Genomic DNA, 13,351 nt, shown 5'->3' on the forward strand with positions numbered 1-13,351 from the left:
TTTTATTGTTGCTGGGATCGTCAAGAAGAAGAAGGAGAAGAAGGGGACGGGAGGTAACATTCCATGTCAGTCAGATAAAAATGAGTAAGAACCTCTCTGAAAATGAACTAAAAGTTTAGTGAATGTATTACAATTTGTACAAGTTGGGAGACCAAAATGCAAGTCCATAAAAGTTCCATGACCGTTATGTAGTTTACCCTTAATTAATAATAAATCTTAAAAATTTAATCAGTAATTAATTTAATAATTAATCAAACACAATTTTAGTCCAATTAATTAATTGAGTTAAAATCGAATAATGAATTCATGATGAGCCTAGGAAAAAGAGGCGCGGGTAACGGAGGGGAGGGGAGGGGAGGGGAGGCAGGCAGGCCCAGCTGTGTAACGGAGGAGACTGGTCGCTGCTCTATGTGTCTCTCTGCGAACTATAAAATCACTCTCCAATAACCAATTTTCTTTCAGTTTCCAAAATCAAGAAGAAGAAGAAGAAACTCCCCCTTTCTCTCTTTCTTTAAAACCCTCAATTCGAAGCCCTTACGATTAACCAAGACCGACTTCCATCCAACCAGCTTTAAAACAAAGAAGAAATCGAAAGAGAAATGCCGAAGGAAAAGGGAACTTTAATCCCTAATTTGAAGCTCTCTCTTCCTCCTCCAGATGAGACCTCCTTCTCCAAATTTCTGTAATAATTGTTATTACGCCAATAATTCAAAGTTTATACTTTCCTTTTTTAGAAGTTTGATTTTGGTGATTAATCTTTTCATGGCAGAACCGAAAGCGGCACATTCAAAGACGGCGATCTCCTCGTCAACAAGGACGGTGTTAGAATTGTCTCTCAATCCGAACCTGAAGTTGTAAGAATTTAATTTTTTCCCCTTTCTTAGATGTCTTTTTTCGTTGTTCGGATTTTTTTGACTTTTTATGTATCTCTAGACTGCTCTTGGTTAAATCGATATTACCAAATTGACGAAAACTGTTTGATTTTTTTAATAAAGAAAGATCTTGCTTCGAAAATCTAAATTTGGTTCTTTCTGTGTGTGTCTGTGGCATCAGCTTCCGCCTATTAAGGCATCAGAAGTTGACAATGACAATCAGCTGAGTTTAGAAGATATAGATGCCATTAAAGTTATCGGCAAGGGTAATGGTGGGATTGTGCAATTGGTCCAACACAAATGGACTGGCCAGTTTTTTGCATTGAAGGTACATTTCCATGAGTTCAACATTTTCTGCTTTTTTTTCGCATGTATTTTGTATTATAATTTCCCATGTTCTTTTGTTAAGCAAGAATTATTTGTATAACCTCTCCGAAATCTTGATTGACAAATGTATTATAATCAATTTCCTGTTATAGAAAGGCAACTGTTGTAGGCTAAACTAAGAATTAATGAAGCGTGTACAGGCTTTCTCTATTTGATAGAAGTGATTCTTCTAAAAAGATTTTGTTGTTGCTTTTTAAATATTGGAGCTAGTCGGAAAAATTAAAAAAAATAAATTAGAATAGAAATGATTTATGAGTTTTGCATCTCCGTGTTGTCCTCGCAACTCTTAATTTCTGACATGCCATATTTTGTTAGGTTATTCAAATGAATATTGAGGAGTCAGCTCGGAAGCAGATTGCAAAGGAATTGAAAATAAACCAGTCCTCCCAGTGTCCATATGTTGTTGTTTGTTATCAGTCTTTCTATAACAATGGCTGCATTTCAATCATCTTGGAGTATATGGATGGTGGATCCTTAGCAGACTTCCTGAAAAAGGTTAAATCAATTCCTGAACCCTATCTAGCTGCGATATGTAAGCAGGTTTGTAAATTTGAACATTGAATCACTAATAGTCTATCCAAATGTTCTGGTATGCAGTGTGAAATTCTTCTTATTAATGCAGGTGCTCAACGGTTTGATGTATCTTCATCATGAAAGACACATTATCCACCGTGATCTAAAGCCATCCAACTTACTGATAAATCACAGAGGAGAAGTCAAAATCACCGACTTTGGTGTGAGTGTAATAATGACGAGCACCTTAGGACTAGCTAACACTTTTGTCGGCACGTACAACTATATGTCTGTAAGTAATTTAATTTTACTAAAATATTGTTCTTTTAGTTGCTGTGTTTTATGTTGTTCTTATTTGTTCTAAACTCATTAGTCTTTTAATGTCTATGCACTTCTTTTCTAGCCTGAGAGAATTATTGGTAGCAATTATGGCAATAAAAGTGACATTTGGAGCTTGGGACTGGTGTTGCTCGAGTGTGCAACTGGTCAATTCCCTTATTCCCCTCCAGATCAGGCAGCAGGATGGACAAATTTTTATGAGCTCATGGAACAAATTGTTGAACAACCACCACCTTGTGCATCTTCAAATCAATTTTCTCCTGAGTTTTACTCGTTTATCTCTGCATGGTAAAGATTATTTTTTGAGTTACTTGATACACTTCCCTTATGTTCTAGAATATTTTTGCGCTCATGAGTTTGCTAGTTTTGTATTAGAGGAAAAGTTCTCTTCGAATTAGTACTCTGTCAAAGGAGATCATTTATCAATTTCCTTTCATTACTAGAATGATAGGCTCTGTGATTGGTAATAACTTTCTTTTCAGATGGATTTTATAGTATGTTTTGATCATACACGTTCTCGAAGCCCAACCTTGGGGTTTTTTTCTTCATTTTTTTAATTACTTTCTCATTTATCCATGTTAGTTTAAAAAAAGACCCAAATGAGAGAAAGTCGGCTCAGGAACTGCTGGTATGTAAATATCTTGATTCCTCTGTGGCTCCATTATTTTCAAGCAGTAAAGAATTGATTAAATATATGTTAAAGATGCTTCACATCTGATTTCAATGTGAATACAGGATTTGCCTTTCTTGAACAAGTATGATGACTCAAATGCTGAACTCTCATCTTACTTCAACGATGTTGGATCACCACTTGCAACACTTTAGAATCTATGTGGTATGCATATGCTTGAGCTTGGTGTCATAGCTTTGGTATATGGGTTTGCACTATAATACTTGCTAACTCTGTCTTTGGAATTGAATTTTGCCCCGCTTGATGTTGGATTGATGATTTGATAACAGGATTTTGCTGCTTATCTGTTAAAAGGAGTTGTTTTCTCTATGATGGAACAAAATTTCTTGTCTTCCTATCTAAAACATATTAACTTAATTCTTTAGGTTTCTGTTGATTTAGATTTTAGAATACTTTCTTGCATTTGGAAACTCAAACGGTGGGAAAATAAATAAATGAAAGATTCTAATATAAGCAAAAACTATTCTTGTGTGATTTTGTAACTAATATTTATTAGTGAAACTAACGCTGCCACCTTTTTACAAATTTTCCCAGGCCCGGATTATTTGTAGTTGTTGCTGCGACTATAGTGTGGGACTTATCTGAGTAGATGTTGTGAAGATGACGCCCAAAGTTAATGATAAAAGAATTTCTTGCCCGAAGACTCAGAGTTTGAGTTTCAGCTTATTGCTGCGTGTTAGTTTTCCGTAATTGATAGGTAATGCTGTCATATATATCCATGAACAGTTCTATAAACGTCCTGAAATAGGAATTGTACTGAATTTGAGGGAAAGTGGATTTTTTTGTCTATATGACGACTGCTTTCACTCTGTTTAGGTGATGGGGCCTGTAATGGTGCATTCATCGCGTGTCTTTAATTTTTCTCGATTTTATATGTTTACTAATTGAATCACTCTGCGAATTTTTTGAATTGGATTAAGATGAAATTCGCTTAAGTTTCGAGAACTCACAAAATGGGAAGAGGGGAACTGGATTTCCCTTTTTGGTTGTATTAGTTCCAAAGTGAACACCAGTCACCCACCATCTTACCCTGGAATTTCTCCCAGATGGATTCTTCGACTCCATGCCTTCTTTGAGAATTCTGGATTTAAAAGGTAATCAAAGCTTCATTGAGTTGCCTTTCAATATTGGAAATGCGAAGAGTTTACACTATCTTAATTTGTCATTCACAAAACTGGAAAAGTTGACTACTGGATTTGGAAATCTGATAAGTTTAGCGTATTTGCTATTAGATTATATTATGAATTGGATTCCAAAGGAGGTGATATTCAATCTCTAAATGTTGCAAGTTGTAAAATGAACCAAGACTGAGGGTTTGAATCACTCAAAGCTAAAAGAAACCAAAAACGTCAACTTAAAATTTGGGTAAATTACTAGTTTTGTACCTAAATTGTCAGTTTTAGTACCTAAACTTTCATTTTTTTTCAAATCATACCTAAATTTTAATTTTTGTTTCATTTAATACCCTTGTTCAAAATTTAACATTAAGTCTTGGGAAAAATTGAAAACTTAAGTACTAGAACAGATCAAAATTGATATTAAGTTTTTAAGGAGATACTAAAATGAAACAAAAACTAAATAGTAGATACAATTTTGAAAAAAAAAATAAAAGTTGAGATACTAAAACAGACCAAAACTTCTGATAGTATAGGTATTGTGTAGTTAACCCTAAAATTTTAGAAGAGATCGCAGCTTCTTACTCGTTGCAAGACATTTTAGTACAAGCCTTTTTAACATAAGAGTTGGCACAAAACAAATTCAAAGGTCACAGTTTTCAATTGTTGAAACAGCCATGTTTTTGTGGATGATTGTCATCTGTCAATATAGGATCATAAAAGATGATGATCTCTTGATTTTGCCTGCACAACTTCCCACGCATCTCGGTGTACTTCAAAGATTACATCTCGCTGTAACTTGATACATACCATCGCTGATAAATACAATTCTGTAAATAATAATCAGATATCAAAAGGCAATTAACAAAAATGGTATACATGACGGAATCATTATGGAATTTGTAGATAAAAGATAACTAAATTAATGAAACTAATAAACTCTTATTTAATCTTTCATTAATAATGATGTAAATGATAAATAAAAGAAAGGACACTTACTATCAACTACTAGTTGGTCTGTTGGGTAGAGGGTTAGATCTCCTAAATAAAGTTAGTGTTCAAATCTTGATATCGTGAATTGAAAAAGAAAACCGAGTTGAGATGGTCACCCCATGAATCCCTAAGATCGGCACAATTCTGTTGAACTAAGATAGAAAACAAGACGACACTCCTGTCGTAGGCATCTAATAACATAAAGCATGTTGATGAACATTACGTAACATAAGCACTGCCAAGCCTTAGACACTGTCCTAGACGTAATGACTAGAATGGAAAAGTGTGTGCGTGGATATTTTCTCTTGCAAAAATATAAACAGAGATATAAAATGCATGGAAAGGTTTATACAGTCAGGAGAGCAAAGATTACCTCAGTGGTAATGCCAGGTTTATCAGAAGATGGTGGATGGCATTCTATCGTTCAATCCCAGGTATATAAGTCCCTCGATCAGGAAATCCAAGAGAACAGTTTACCAGCAACCCTTTTAGACTTCTTACTACGACAGATGCTAGGAGAGGGGGAGAGAAGCAAGGAGTGCAATGCCAAAATTGATTGCAAATGACAACTTAAAGCATAACCTAGTATCTGTAACACAGTAAGAACTAAGAAGTCATTCTAGAAACACAGTGAAAAGAAGCACCAATTTGATGCAACAACCTTGTAGCACGAGGGATCTTACCATGTATAGTTCCTGAGATTATTGATGCGAGAATCTGCATATTCAATTAATAAAGCAGGAAGGAATTAGTAGTCCCCAGTTGGTAACGCAATCATCTTTTTCTATATGTAAAAACATGACCAATTATTGAATTGAACATTCTTACCTCTTATCCTTAAAGCTTAAGTGAAGTTACCACATCGCATATAACTTTGAACGGCTGTTGCAGCTGGCAAGTGAAAGTAAAGACCAATAAACCAGAAAACAATTATTTTGAACAAAAAAACTATTTTATTGGGAATATAAATGTATGTACAACCTCAGCATTACTCTCTGATTTGTAAAGGCTACAGCCAGGATACAATTTCGCTAAGACCTACTAACTTCTAGGGAAAAAATATCTCTACAGTCGAAGTCATCAACTTAAGAGAAAAATTCAAGACATCCAAATGGGTTCACTAGAAAATCAACTTCGGGAGGAGCCTATAAAGAATCTATGTAACCTAATTATGGACCAGACAGTCAAACAACTATCCACAAAACAGTAATCTCTTGCTGACAATGATTATCTTTTTGTTTGTCAACGGTATAATGAACAAGACTATACACAGAAGGAACTCAAACCATCATATTCAAGTCAGAAAGATCATCCATGGGAATTTCAAGTCCCATGAAGTCGTGATCTTGTAATCCGTCATCATCAATGTTTAACCATGAACCCAAATCTTTTCCTGGTAGCTGCAAGTCATCCAACACATCAAGACCAAAATCATCTTTTTCGTTGGCATTATCATCAGTAGTTATCTCATTTGACTTAGATATGGAGGTTGATAGTTTGGGTTGCTCCAACATCTCGCCAAGAATGCCATTCACAGAAACAAATAGTTGAGTTGTTTTCTGCTTGGGCTTTATTTTTATTTTCCTTTCTCCCTTAACATTGGATATTGGTTTCGACCAATCTTATTAGTCCCATTTCTAGATAAAACCTCCCTACCAAGTCCCTTTCCCTCTCGGTCTCTCTCACTTCTCTTTCCTTTTGTAATGCTCGACAAAGGACTTCCAATGCCTGGCTGGGCAACAGAAGCACCAATAGTACCACCAACTACATCCTCCAGCAATAACTCTCTCTTTTTTGCGCTGTTAGACCATGAGTCATCTTTGACAGTAGTTTGGTCGGATAACCGATTTGTGGGTGGAAGCAGATCAACAGCATAACTATCCCCATTTTGACCTGCCAGAATAGTTGTGTGAGAAGACAGAGTATAAAGGTATCAATAAATAACATTTTACAGAGGATCACATTACATGGACCAAAAACACATGAACAGACGCAATTAGACATGAGGGAATTAAAATGTCTGCTCTCAGTCTCTCCATAAGCATCAAAGTATATACTTGAAGTTCTACCTTCCAGAGAACGGGTGGAGCTGTTGGCACATGGCTTCCCAGTTTCAGTGTGTGTAGGAGTATCTACTAATCATGCACTATTTAGCCGGGAATATCCAGAAAGAAAAATGTCCCTAAGCATGGGCTCATCAAAGAAGCTCTGGCCTGTATCTTCAAATTTATGATATCGATCTAATGTCCGTTTAACAAATGCTAATGCAGCTTGCTTCATCATTTTGTTACCGGAACTCTTCCCACCAGAAGCATTAGGACCCCAACAACTATATGAAAAGATTATTAATAAATTATTAAAAATATAATACCAGCATGATATCATAATAAGTCGGTACATAGCATGATAACTGGGATAATCAACAGTCCAACTTTGTTAGCATAAAATTTTCAATTGAAAATTAAAAGCTGTAACATAAACAGAGAGAACAAAGCAAATTTATCCGCCTTAGTAAGAAGCTCTAGTAGGGAGAAAAACATAAGATTTATCAGCTAAAGTTCTGATGGCTAAATTCTTCAAAATGCTTTTAGAAAAATCTAAACCCCCAAGACTCAAAAGGTGAAAAAAATAACGAGAACATCTAAATGTGTATACCAGGAAGAGGGAGAAGAAAGTACCAAAACCTTGGTTTTTCAACCACGTTATACTCATGGTTGACACAAATTCCAGATATCAGATAACAATAACTGGAGAAGCATTATCCACTTGAACTCAGATAACAGCCAAAAGAAATCTCAGGGATCATCTTGAGATGTTGTCTCTTCACTATTTGAATACTATAAGGAGTTTGAACTACGTTATAGGAGGTAGTTCACTCCTGTGATATAGAAGATTTTTATCAACTTTGAGTTGGTGGAGGTTAACAATATTGTCATCCCACCAATTTCCATCTTTTCTTTCTTACTTTGTTAGTTTTAATCCACCCAGACAATTATTTCCTTGAAATCCTTGGACTTTATTCTAGACTAAAGACTGGTTTCTATATCCTTGTATTGAAGTGCTTTCATACAGACTTGGTTCTGTGCATTCAAGATATTTAACATTGTCATTATATGTGTGCAAAAAAAAAAAAAAACAAACAAACAAACAGGAGACTGGATATTAAAAGAATTACCATGTACTTTTCATAAGCCATCGTGACAAGCTTGTCAAGAGCATTTTGTTCAAATTCCCTATATAAAAAATGATATCTTTTATTTATAAAAAAAAATGATATGTTTATACATACGCTAGGCACCAATGACTATGTTCAAAGGAAAATGAATTCAAAACTATATGGAGAGAAAGGATGAAATAATACTTCTCCTGAAGTGTTCTTGTTTCTGAGACAGTTTTCAACAGATTATCAAGCAAGACTTTCTTCCTTGAAACCTATTGCATTAAAAAAAACAAAAAATTATAAAAATGAACTTCTCAGAACAAGTTCTGAACTTTATGATGGACAGCCCAACAACAAAAATATCAGTGAAGCATAGAAAAAGGACGCAATTCGTTTATATCCAAAGGCAATTATCATAAAATAAAGAATGAAACCTTCACTGTAAAGTGTGAAGAAAAAAGAAAATGTAGATACAAGATTGCATATTGGAGTCGATAATTCCTTTGAGAAACTACCTGTTCATTGAGCTTCTCCTCTAGCTTACTAATTTCCTCACAGATTTCATCATCATCCATCTGTGTTATGAAAGGCTGAAAAAGAGTGAAATACGAAGTTAAACACATTGACAAACTTAATGTCAAGGCTGAAACCCAAAAAAAGGACAAGACAAGCGTAACAATAGTCGGAGTAAACAAGCCCTTCAAGATAATGAGAAGAAACGCCTCAAGTTGCAAAAGAACATAACAAAATAAAAACCAACACTTGCAACAACAAAAAAACTAAAAGAAACGCTTCTGAATACAGCTGCCGAACAGTTACGATCCAATTGAAGGAACAAGTTCTAATGAAATATCGCAATCTTCAGGGACCCAAGAATTTGGTTTGAAGGAAGGATCAACTTCATGCACCATGATTTTGAATAAATTAGCACCGACTTTCAACTCCATCAACTCATCAATTCTCACTTGAGCCTTTGTGAGTATTTGAATTTTAGCTCGATCAAAGGACGATGGAAACTCACAGCTGTTGTCAATTGCTAATAATTTTCCCTACTTAACTGTAATGTTTTTGAAAGTATCTCAATTCCAAGCGTGAAAAGGAACACCTTCGCAAACTAACCACAAGCGACGACACTCCACCACCAGACTCTCTGACCAAGTTTCAACTCTAGAAAACCATTTTGCAAGAGTCTTTAATTTATCATCCTTTACGCTTCTCAACGAATCATAGTCTTCAAAAACCACTAGAACTACATTTCCAGTAGCTCTCATTAGCGTGAAACCAGCTAGTCCTTTGGCTTGCATTTGGTTAGCAAGATCACCGATTTTGGTAAAGTTCTTGCACCACCCCACAAGACAGTTACTCAACACGTGAAGTTTATCTTCATCTACAAAACCCTCAACTTCACATTGTTTATTACTCGAAACATCTTCCATCTCAGACTTACGTTAAACAAATGTCGAAGACTTTCTCCAATAAGATTGTCGAGGTTTATATTTAGCCAAAGAGACTCTAATTTTGCTGTCGTAAATATGAGCACCATTCATCTTTGATATCGCTTTCCTTGATTCTTCAATTGTTGCAAAGCGAATGAACCCAAAACGAACCCCTTTCGAATTTCTTTTGTTAGGAATGAAGGCATCAATAACATGACCGTGAGTGCAAAATAAAGATCCAAGTCTCTTCCAATGGATCTTCTCTGGTAGGTTTTTAATGAATAACGTGAAGCATCCACTTCTGTACCCATTACTAACATTTGTATGGCCTTCCTTCCACCAATTATTAAATTCGAATCTCTCAGTTCTTGCTCCTTCATCAGAGTTGTTACCACTACACCCCTTTGTGCTAAACTCCTTGATTCTAGCGTGGACAACATATTCGGCAGGTTGAGCTGCTGATGCCTCTACTAAAGCTCGCTTCCCAATCCCATAATTTCTTCGTTGTGAAGGAGGCAAACCTTCAGGCCTAAATTTATTGTCCGCCTTTCTGCTGGCCAAAAAAGTCTCCTTATTTGTCGACGAAACATCCAATCGGGATCTGGTATGCTTGTCCTCACTTGACCTCGACTTCACCATAATACCTCCCATTATACAACCTTGATAATTTCCTGATCTAAAAGCACTTGCCGATTGCTTCTGATTACCACCAGAATCACCATTGACAGATTCCTTCATAACTGGTGGATTCTTCCATACACGGCCTTCGGCGAGAGCTTGCATACGATCACGATAAATACTCGCAACAATAGTGTTATACTTGATAGCGATATCAATTTCTTTGGGAATACCATATTGTGCCAAAAAAGAGTTGAGCTTGTCATTGGTACTTGATTCCATTTTCTTAATCTGGATGTCTGACCAAGAGTTCATGTTAACAGATTGAACGAACGAGATATGTATACCTAAGCCTTGGTGTTTGCAGGAACATTCTGAGCACATGAAAACACCGTAGGTTACCAAAGCCCACTGTGGATTTTTATTTTTATAGTCAACACAAATTTTGTTACTTTGTTGAGATTGTAGAAACTGTAATCGGCTTGTAGCTGCCGACCTTGAAGCAAAGTTCTCGGACGGAGCCTTTAACCTTAGTCTTCCCTCTCGTTTGGCTAAACCCAAAGGTGAGTGGGCGTAAAAACTCCCTGAGACCACCATACCTCGGATCCGAGACGATCCCGCGAGGGATATAGATTTCGTAATTCCATAATTTTGCGAAGGAAGCTGTGGTAATGGAAAAATCCCTTTAGTGCTCTCAGTCTCCATATATTTCTTTGCAAATTTAGTCGGTGGGACCTTATCATCGTTGCTAAGCCAACCATCTTGTAGCTTCTTGTACGCTTCATTTATCTTCCCTTGCTTCTCGCACAAGATGTGCCTCGCTTTAACATAAGTGCAAGTGCCAATGCCATCTCCCTTCATGTCTTTCCCTTTACCCTTTGAAGCAGTTTCATCACTTCCACCTCCAGCTTGCTTGCCTTTTCCCTTGGCTTCCTTCAATTTTGAGTCCTTTCCCTATTTCTCAAAAACCTTGAGCAGACTGCAAGCACAATCGACTCGACAAAACCAAAGACGATGATGTTTCACATAGGTGTCTGCGAGACCAGGTTTTAAAAGAAATAGTAGTCTCGGAGAGCAGCAACGAAACTCGACTCTATGATAAGGGGGTTGTGATCACCAAAAGACGCAGAGCTTGGATGTGAGACGGTGCTAAACACGGACGGCAGTTGGCGATAAAAATTGGTAGTGAATAGAGTTAAGATCTGCGTCGATTGAAAGAATTTATCGCAAATCTAAGCTCAGATTTGGAATCTTCATAAACAAATGATATTCCCTAAGAAAAACGGCGTCGAACGAAGATCGGAGTGCGGCGACGGACGGCGAATGGTGACAGTGGACAACGAAAGGTGATAACGGTGATACGACCACTGAAATTCCCAACCTAGATAGAAGGGAGAGGGAATCGAGTTTGAAAAAAAAATACACCAAGAGAGAGACGGGACCTTCTCTCACTAGCTTTTTGACTTCTCTTACTATGTCTATATATCAAGTGTAAAATTTCTATTGTAAAAAATCAATTGAATCAGCTCATTTTGACAATAGAAAATCAAGAATATGATACATCAAAATGTTAAAAATAAATATAAAGGTTCAGTTCACGAAATGCTACAAATAGAAAGCTTGAAGCAACTTTCAAACAAGAAATCCCCTCACACAATTTCTGCATAGCCACCATTATGATCATCTATTAAGGAAGTTACATTTCACTAGCAGTGGCCCCAAACCCCCAATAAACATTCATTCTTTATGTGTCCAAAAATCATGTGTATGGATCTTAGTAAGAAGATAAGGTTAAATCAATACTAAAGTATTCTAACTCTCAAACATTATTTTCAGGATGAATCAAATCATATGATTTACCATTCAGTTCAAAATCACAGTTTACAAAATGTAGTGGCTCTACATTTTCGTAACCGTAAATGCTCCTATAAGGCAATAGTTTAGACGTCTTATGCAGTAAGCACCTCATCCTAATCTAAACCCCCATATCAGGCATTCAGAAGATTTAGATCTCAACCAAACCAGCATGCCAAAAAAGGGCAATATAGCATCGAATGATATAATGTGGGTACAACAAATAAATGAACATGAAAGAAACAACAAAGGGTTGCCAAAAATTTATTGTTACTCACCCTGGAAATATCCTTAACACCATGCTCAAAATAGAATAAGAAACTCAAAAACAAATATACAACTCGAATGGGAAACAAAAAGAACATCAGAGGCATAAATAAAAGCCTGACATCTTATTTAGTATATCCTCCACATCATAGCAAAAAAACAAAGAAGAAAACATTTCCAGTTGATTAATTATGTTATAGTAGTAACAGAATACTGACAAAGCCTACTACTACCATCACCATAATAATGCAAGCCCCTTATCCCCACAAATCTCGAAGCAATGGACCTACCTGAACCCCTGGGCATCATTACTCAACCTTGATCGAGTATCAGAAAGAGTCCTTTGTAAAGTCGAAAAAAACTTGTTCTGAATGAATCTATTTTATTTCTTCCGAATATGGTTGACTTCAATAGAGTTTACAATGTAACAACTTTACATAAAAAGATGCATAAAATTAGCAACAGAATAAAACTGATTCTATCTAATTAAAACTGATCCTATCTAATAACTAACATAATAAAAAACTGATTCTATCTAATTAAAACTGATCCTATCTAATAACTAACAGAATAAAATATCTAGTTAACAATCCTAATATTTAATTTAGATATTCTCGACACCCCCCTCAAGTTGGAGAATAGATATCGATCATTCCCAGCTTGGACAGAAATCCTTTGAACATCGTAGTAAACAGTCCCTTGGTGAGAACATCGTCGAGCTGCTCTGATGATGGAACAAATGGTATGCAGATATCGCCATTTTCCAGCCTCTCCTTGATGAAATGTCGATCTATTTCAACATGTTTGGTTCTGTCATGCTGTACAGGATTCTAAGCAATACTGATTGCCGATTTTTTGTCGCAATATAACTTCATCGGTTTATCTCCTTCAACCTTCAGCTCCTCCAAGATTCTCCTAAGCCATAACAACTCACATACTCCTTGTGCCATGGCTCTGAACTCGGCCTCCACACTGCTTCTAGAGACAACTGGTTGCTTCTTGCTTCTCCAAGTAACTAAGTTGCCCCAGACAAAGGAGCAATAACCGGTTGTAGATCTTCTGTCTGTAGAACTTCCGCTCCAATCAGCATCAGTGAAGATCTCCAC

At 36.3% G+C, this 13,351-nt stretch overlaps 2 protein-coding genes across 5 annotated transcripts; one reads left to right on the forward strand and one right to left on the reverse strand.

The window, feature by feature from the left end:
• Window positions 1-346: 346 nt before the first annotated feature.
• LOC120180076 (mitogen-activated protein kinase kinase 2-like) lies at window positions 347-3,647 on the forward strand. 2 transcript variants are annotated; one of them, XM_039185495.1, is made up of 10 exons: window positions 347-490; window positions 591-682; window positions 770-854; window positions 1,054-1,200; window positions 1,575-1,799; window positions 1,882-2,064; window positions 2,176-2,399; window positions 2,694-2,739; window positions 2,847-2,946; window positions 3,337-3,647. In XM_039185495.1, exons 2-9 carry the CDS (start codon window positions 600-602, stop codon window positions 2,934-2,936), a joined length of 1,083 nt encoding a protein of 360 aa, XP_039041426.1. In that variant the 5' UTR covers window positions 347-490; window positions 591-599; the 3' UTR covers window positions 2,937-2,946; window positions 3,337-3,647. The 2 variants fall into 2 exon arrangements, with proteins under 2 accessions (XP_039041426.1, XP_039041424.1); XM_039185493.1 differs by having other exon boundaries at window positions 347-682; window positions 3,337-3,646.
• Window positions 3,648-4,479: 832 nt separating this feature from the next.
• LOC120180043 (probable ADP-ribosylation factor GTPase-activating protein AGD6) lies at window positions 4,480-11,563 on the reverse strand. 3 transcript variants are annotated; one of them, XM_039185471.1, is made up of 6 exons: window positions 8,586-11,563; window positions 8,272-8,342; window positions 8,086-8,143; window positions 5,594-5,627; window positions 5,284-5,499; window positions 4,480-4,747 (listed from the first exon to the last, which is right to left on the reverse strand). In XM_039185471.1, exon 1 carries the CDS (start codon window positions 10,983-10,985, stop codon window positions 9,519-9,521), a length of 1,467 nt encoding a protein of 488 aa, XP_039041402.1. In that variant the 5' UTR covers window positions 10,986-11,563; the 3' UTR covers window positions 4,480-4,747; window positions 5,284-5,499; window positions 5,594-5,627; window positions 8,086-8,143; window positions 8,272-8,342; window positions 8,586-9,518. The 3 variants fall into 3 exon arrangements, with proteins under 3 accessions (XP_039041402.1, XP_039041404.1, XP_039041403.1); XM_039185473.1 differs by lacking the exons at window positions 4,480-4,747; window positions 5,284-5,499; window positions 5,594-5,627 and adding exons at window positions 5,739-6,803; window positions 6,980-7,241 and having other exon boundaries at window positions 8,586-9,508; XM_039185472.1 differs by lacking the exons at window positions 4,480-4,747; window positions 5,284-5,499; window positions 5,594-5,627 and adding exons at window positions 5,883-6,803; window positions 6,968-7,241 and having other exon boundaries at window positions 8,586-9,499.
• Window positions 11,564-13,351: the final 1,788 nt, after the last annotated feature.

The sequence above is a fragment of the Hibiscus syriacus genome, unplaced genomic scaffold (assembly GCF_006381635.1).
Source record: "Hibiscus syriacus cultivar Baekdansim isolate YM2019G1 unplaced genomic scaffold, ASM638163v2 tig00112488_pilon, whole genome shotgun sequence".
In the NCBI taxonomy this organism is placed as follows: domain Eukaryota; kingdom Viridiplantae; phylum Streptophyta; class Magnoliopsida; order Malvales; family Malvaceae; genus Hibiscus; species Hibiscus syriacus.

Bases quoted from the DNA above. Each gene is read 5' to 3' on its own strand.
- LOC120180076 (XM_039185495.1), top strand. From the start codon at position 600: ATGCCGAAGGAAAAGGGAACTTTAATCCCTAATTTGAAGCTCTCTCTT. The intron at 2,065-2,175 runs GTAAGTAATTTA...CTTCTTTTCTAG, and splicing joins GCACGTACAACTATATGTCT to CCTGAGAGAATTATTGGTAG. The intron at 2,740-2,846 runs GTATGTAAATAT...ATGTGAATACAG, and splicing joins AGTCGGCTCAGGAACTGCTG to GATTTGCCTTTCTTGAACAA.
- LOC120180043 (XM_039185471.1), bottom strand. From the start codon at position 10,985: ATGAAGGGAGATGGCATTGGCACTTGCACTTATGTTAAAGCGAGGCAC.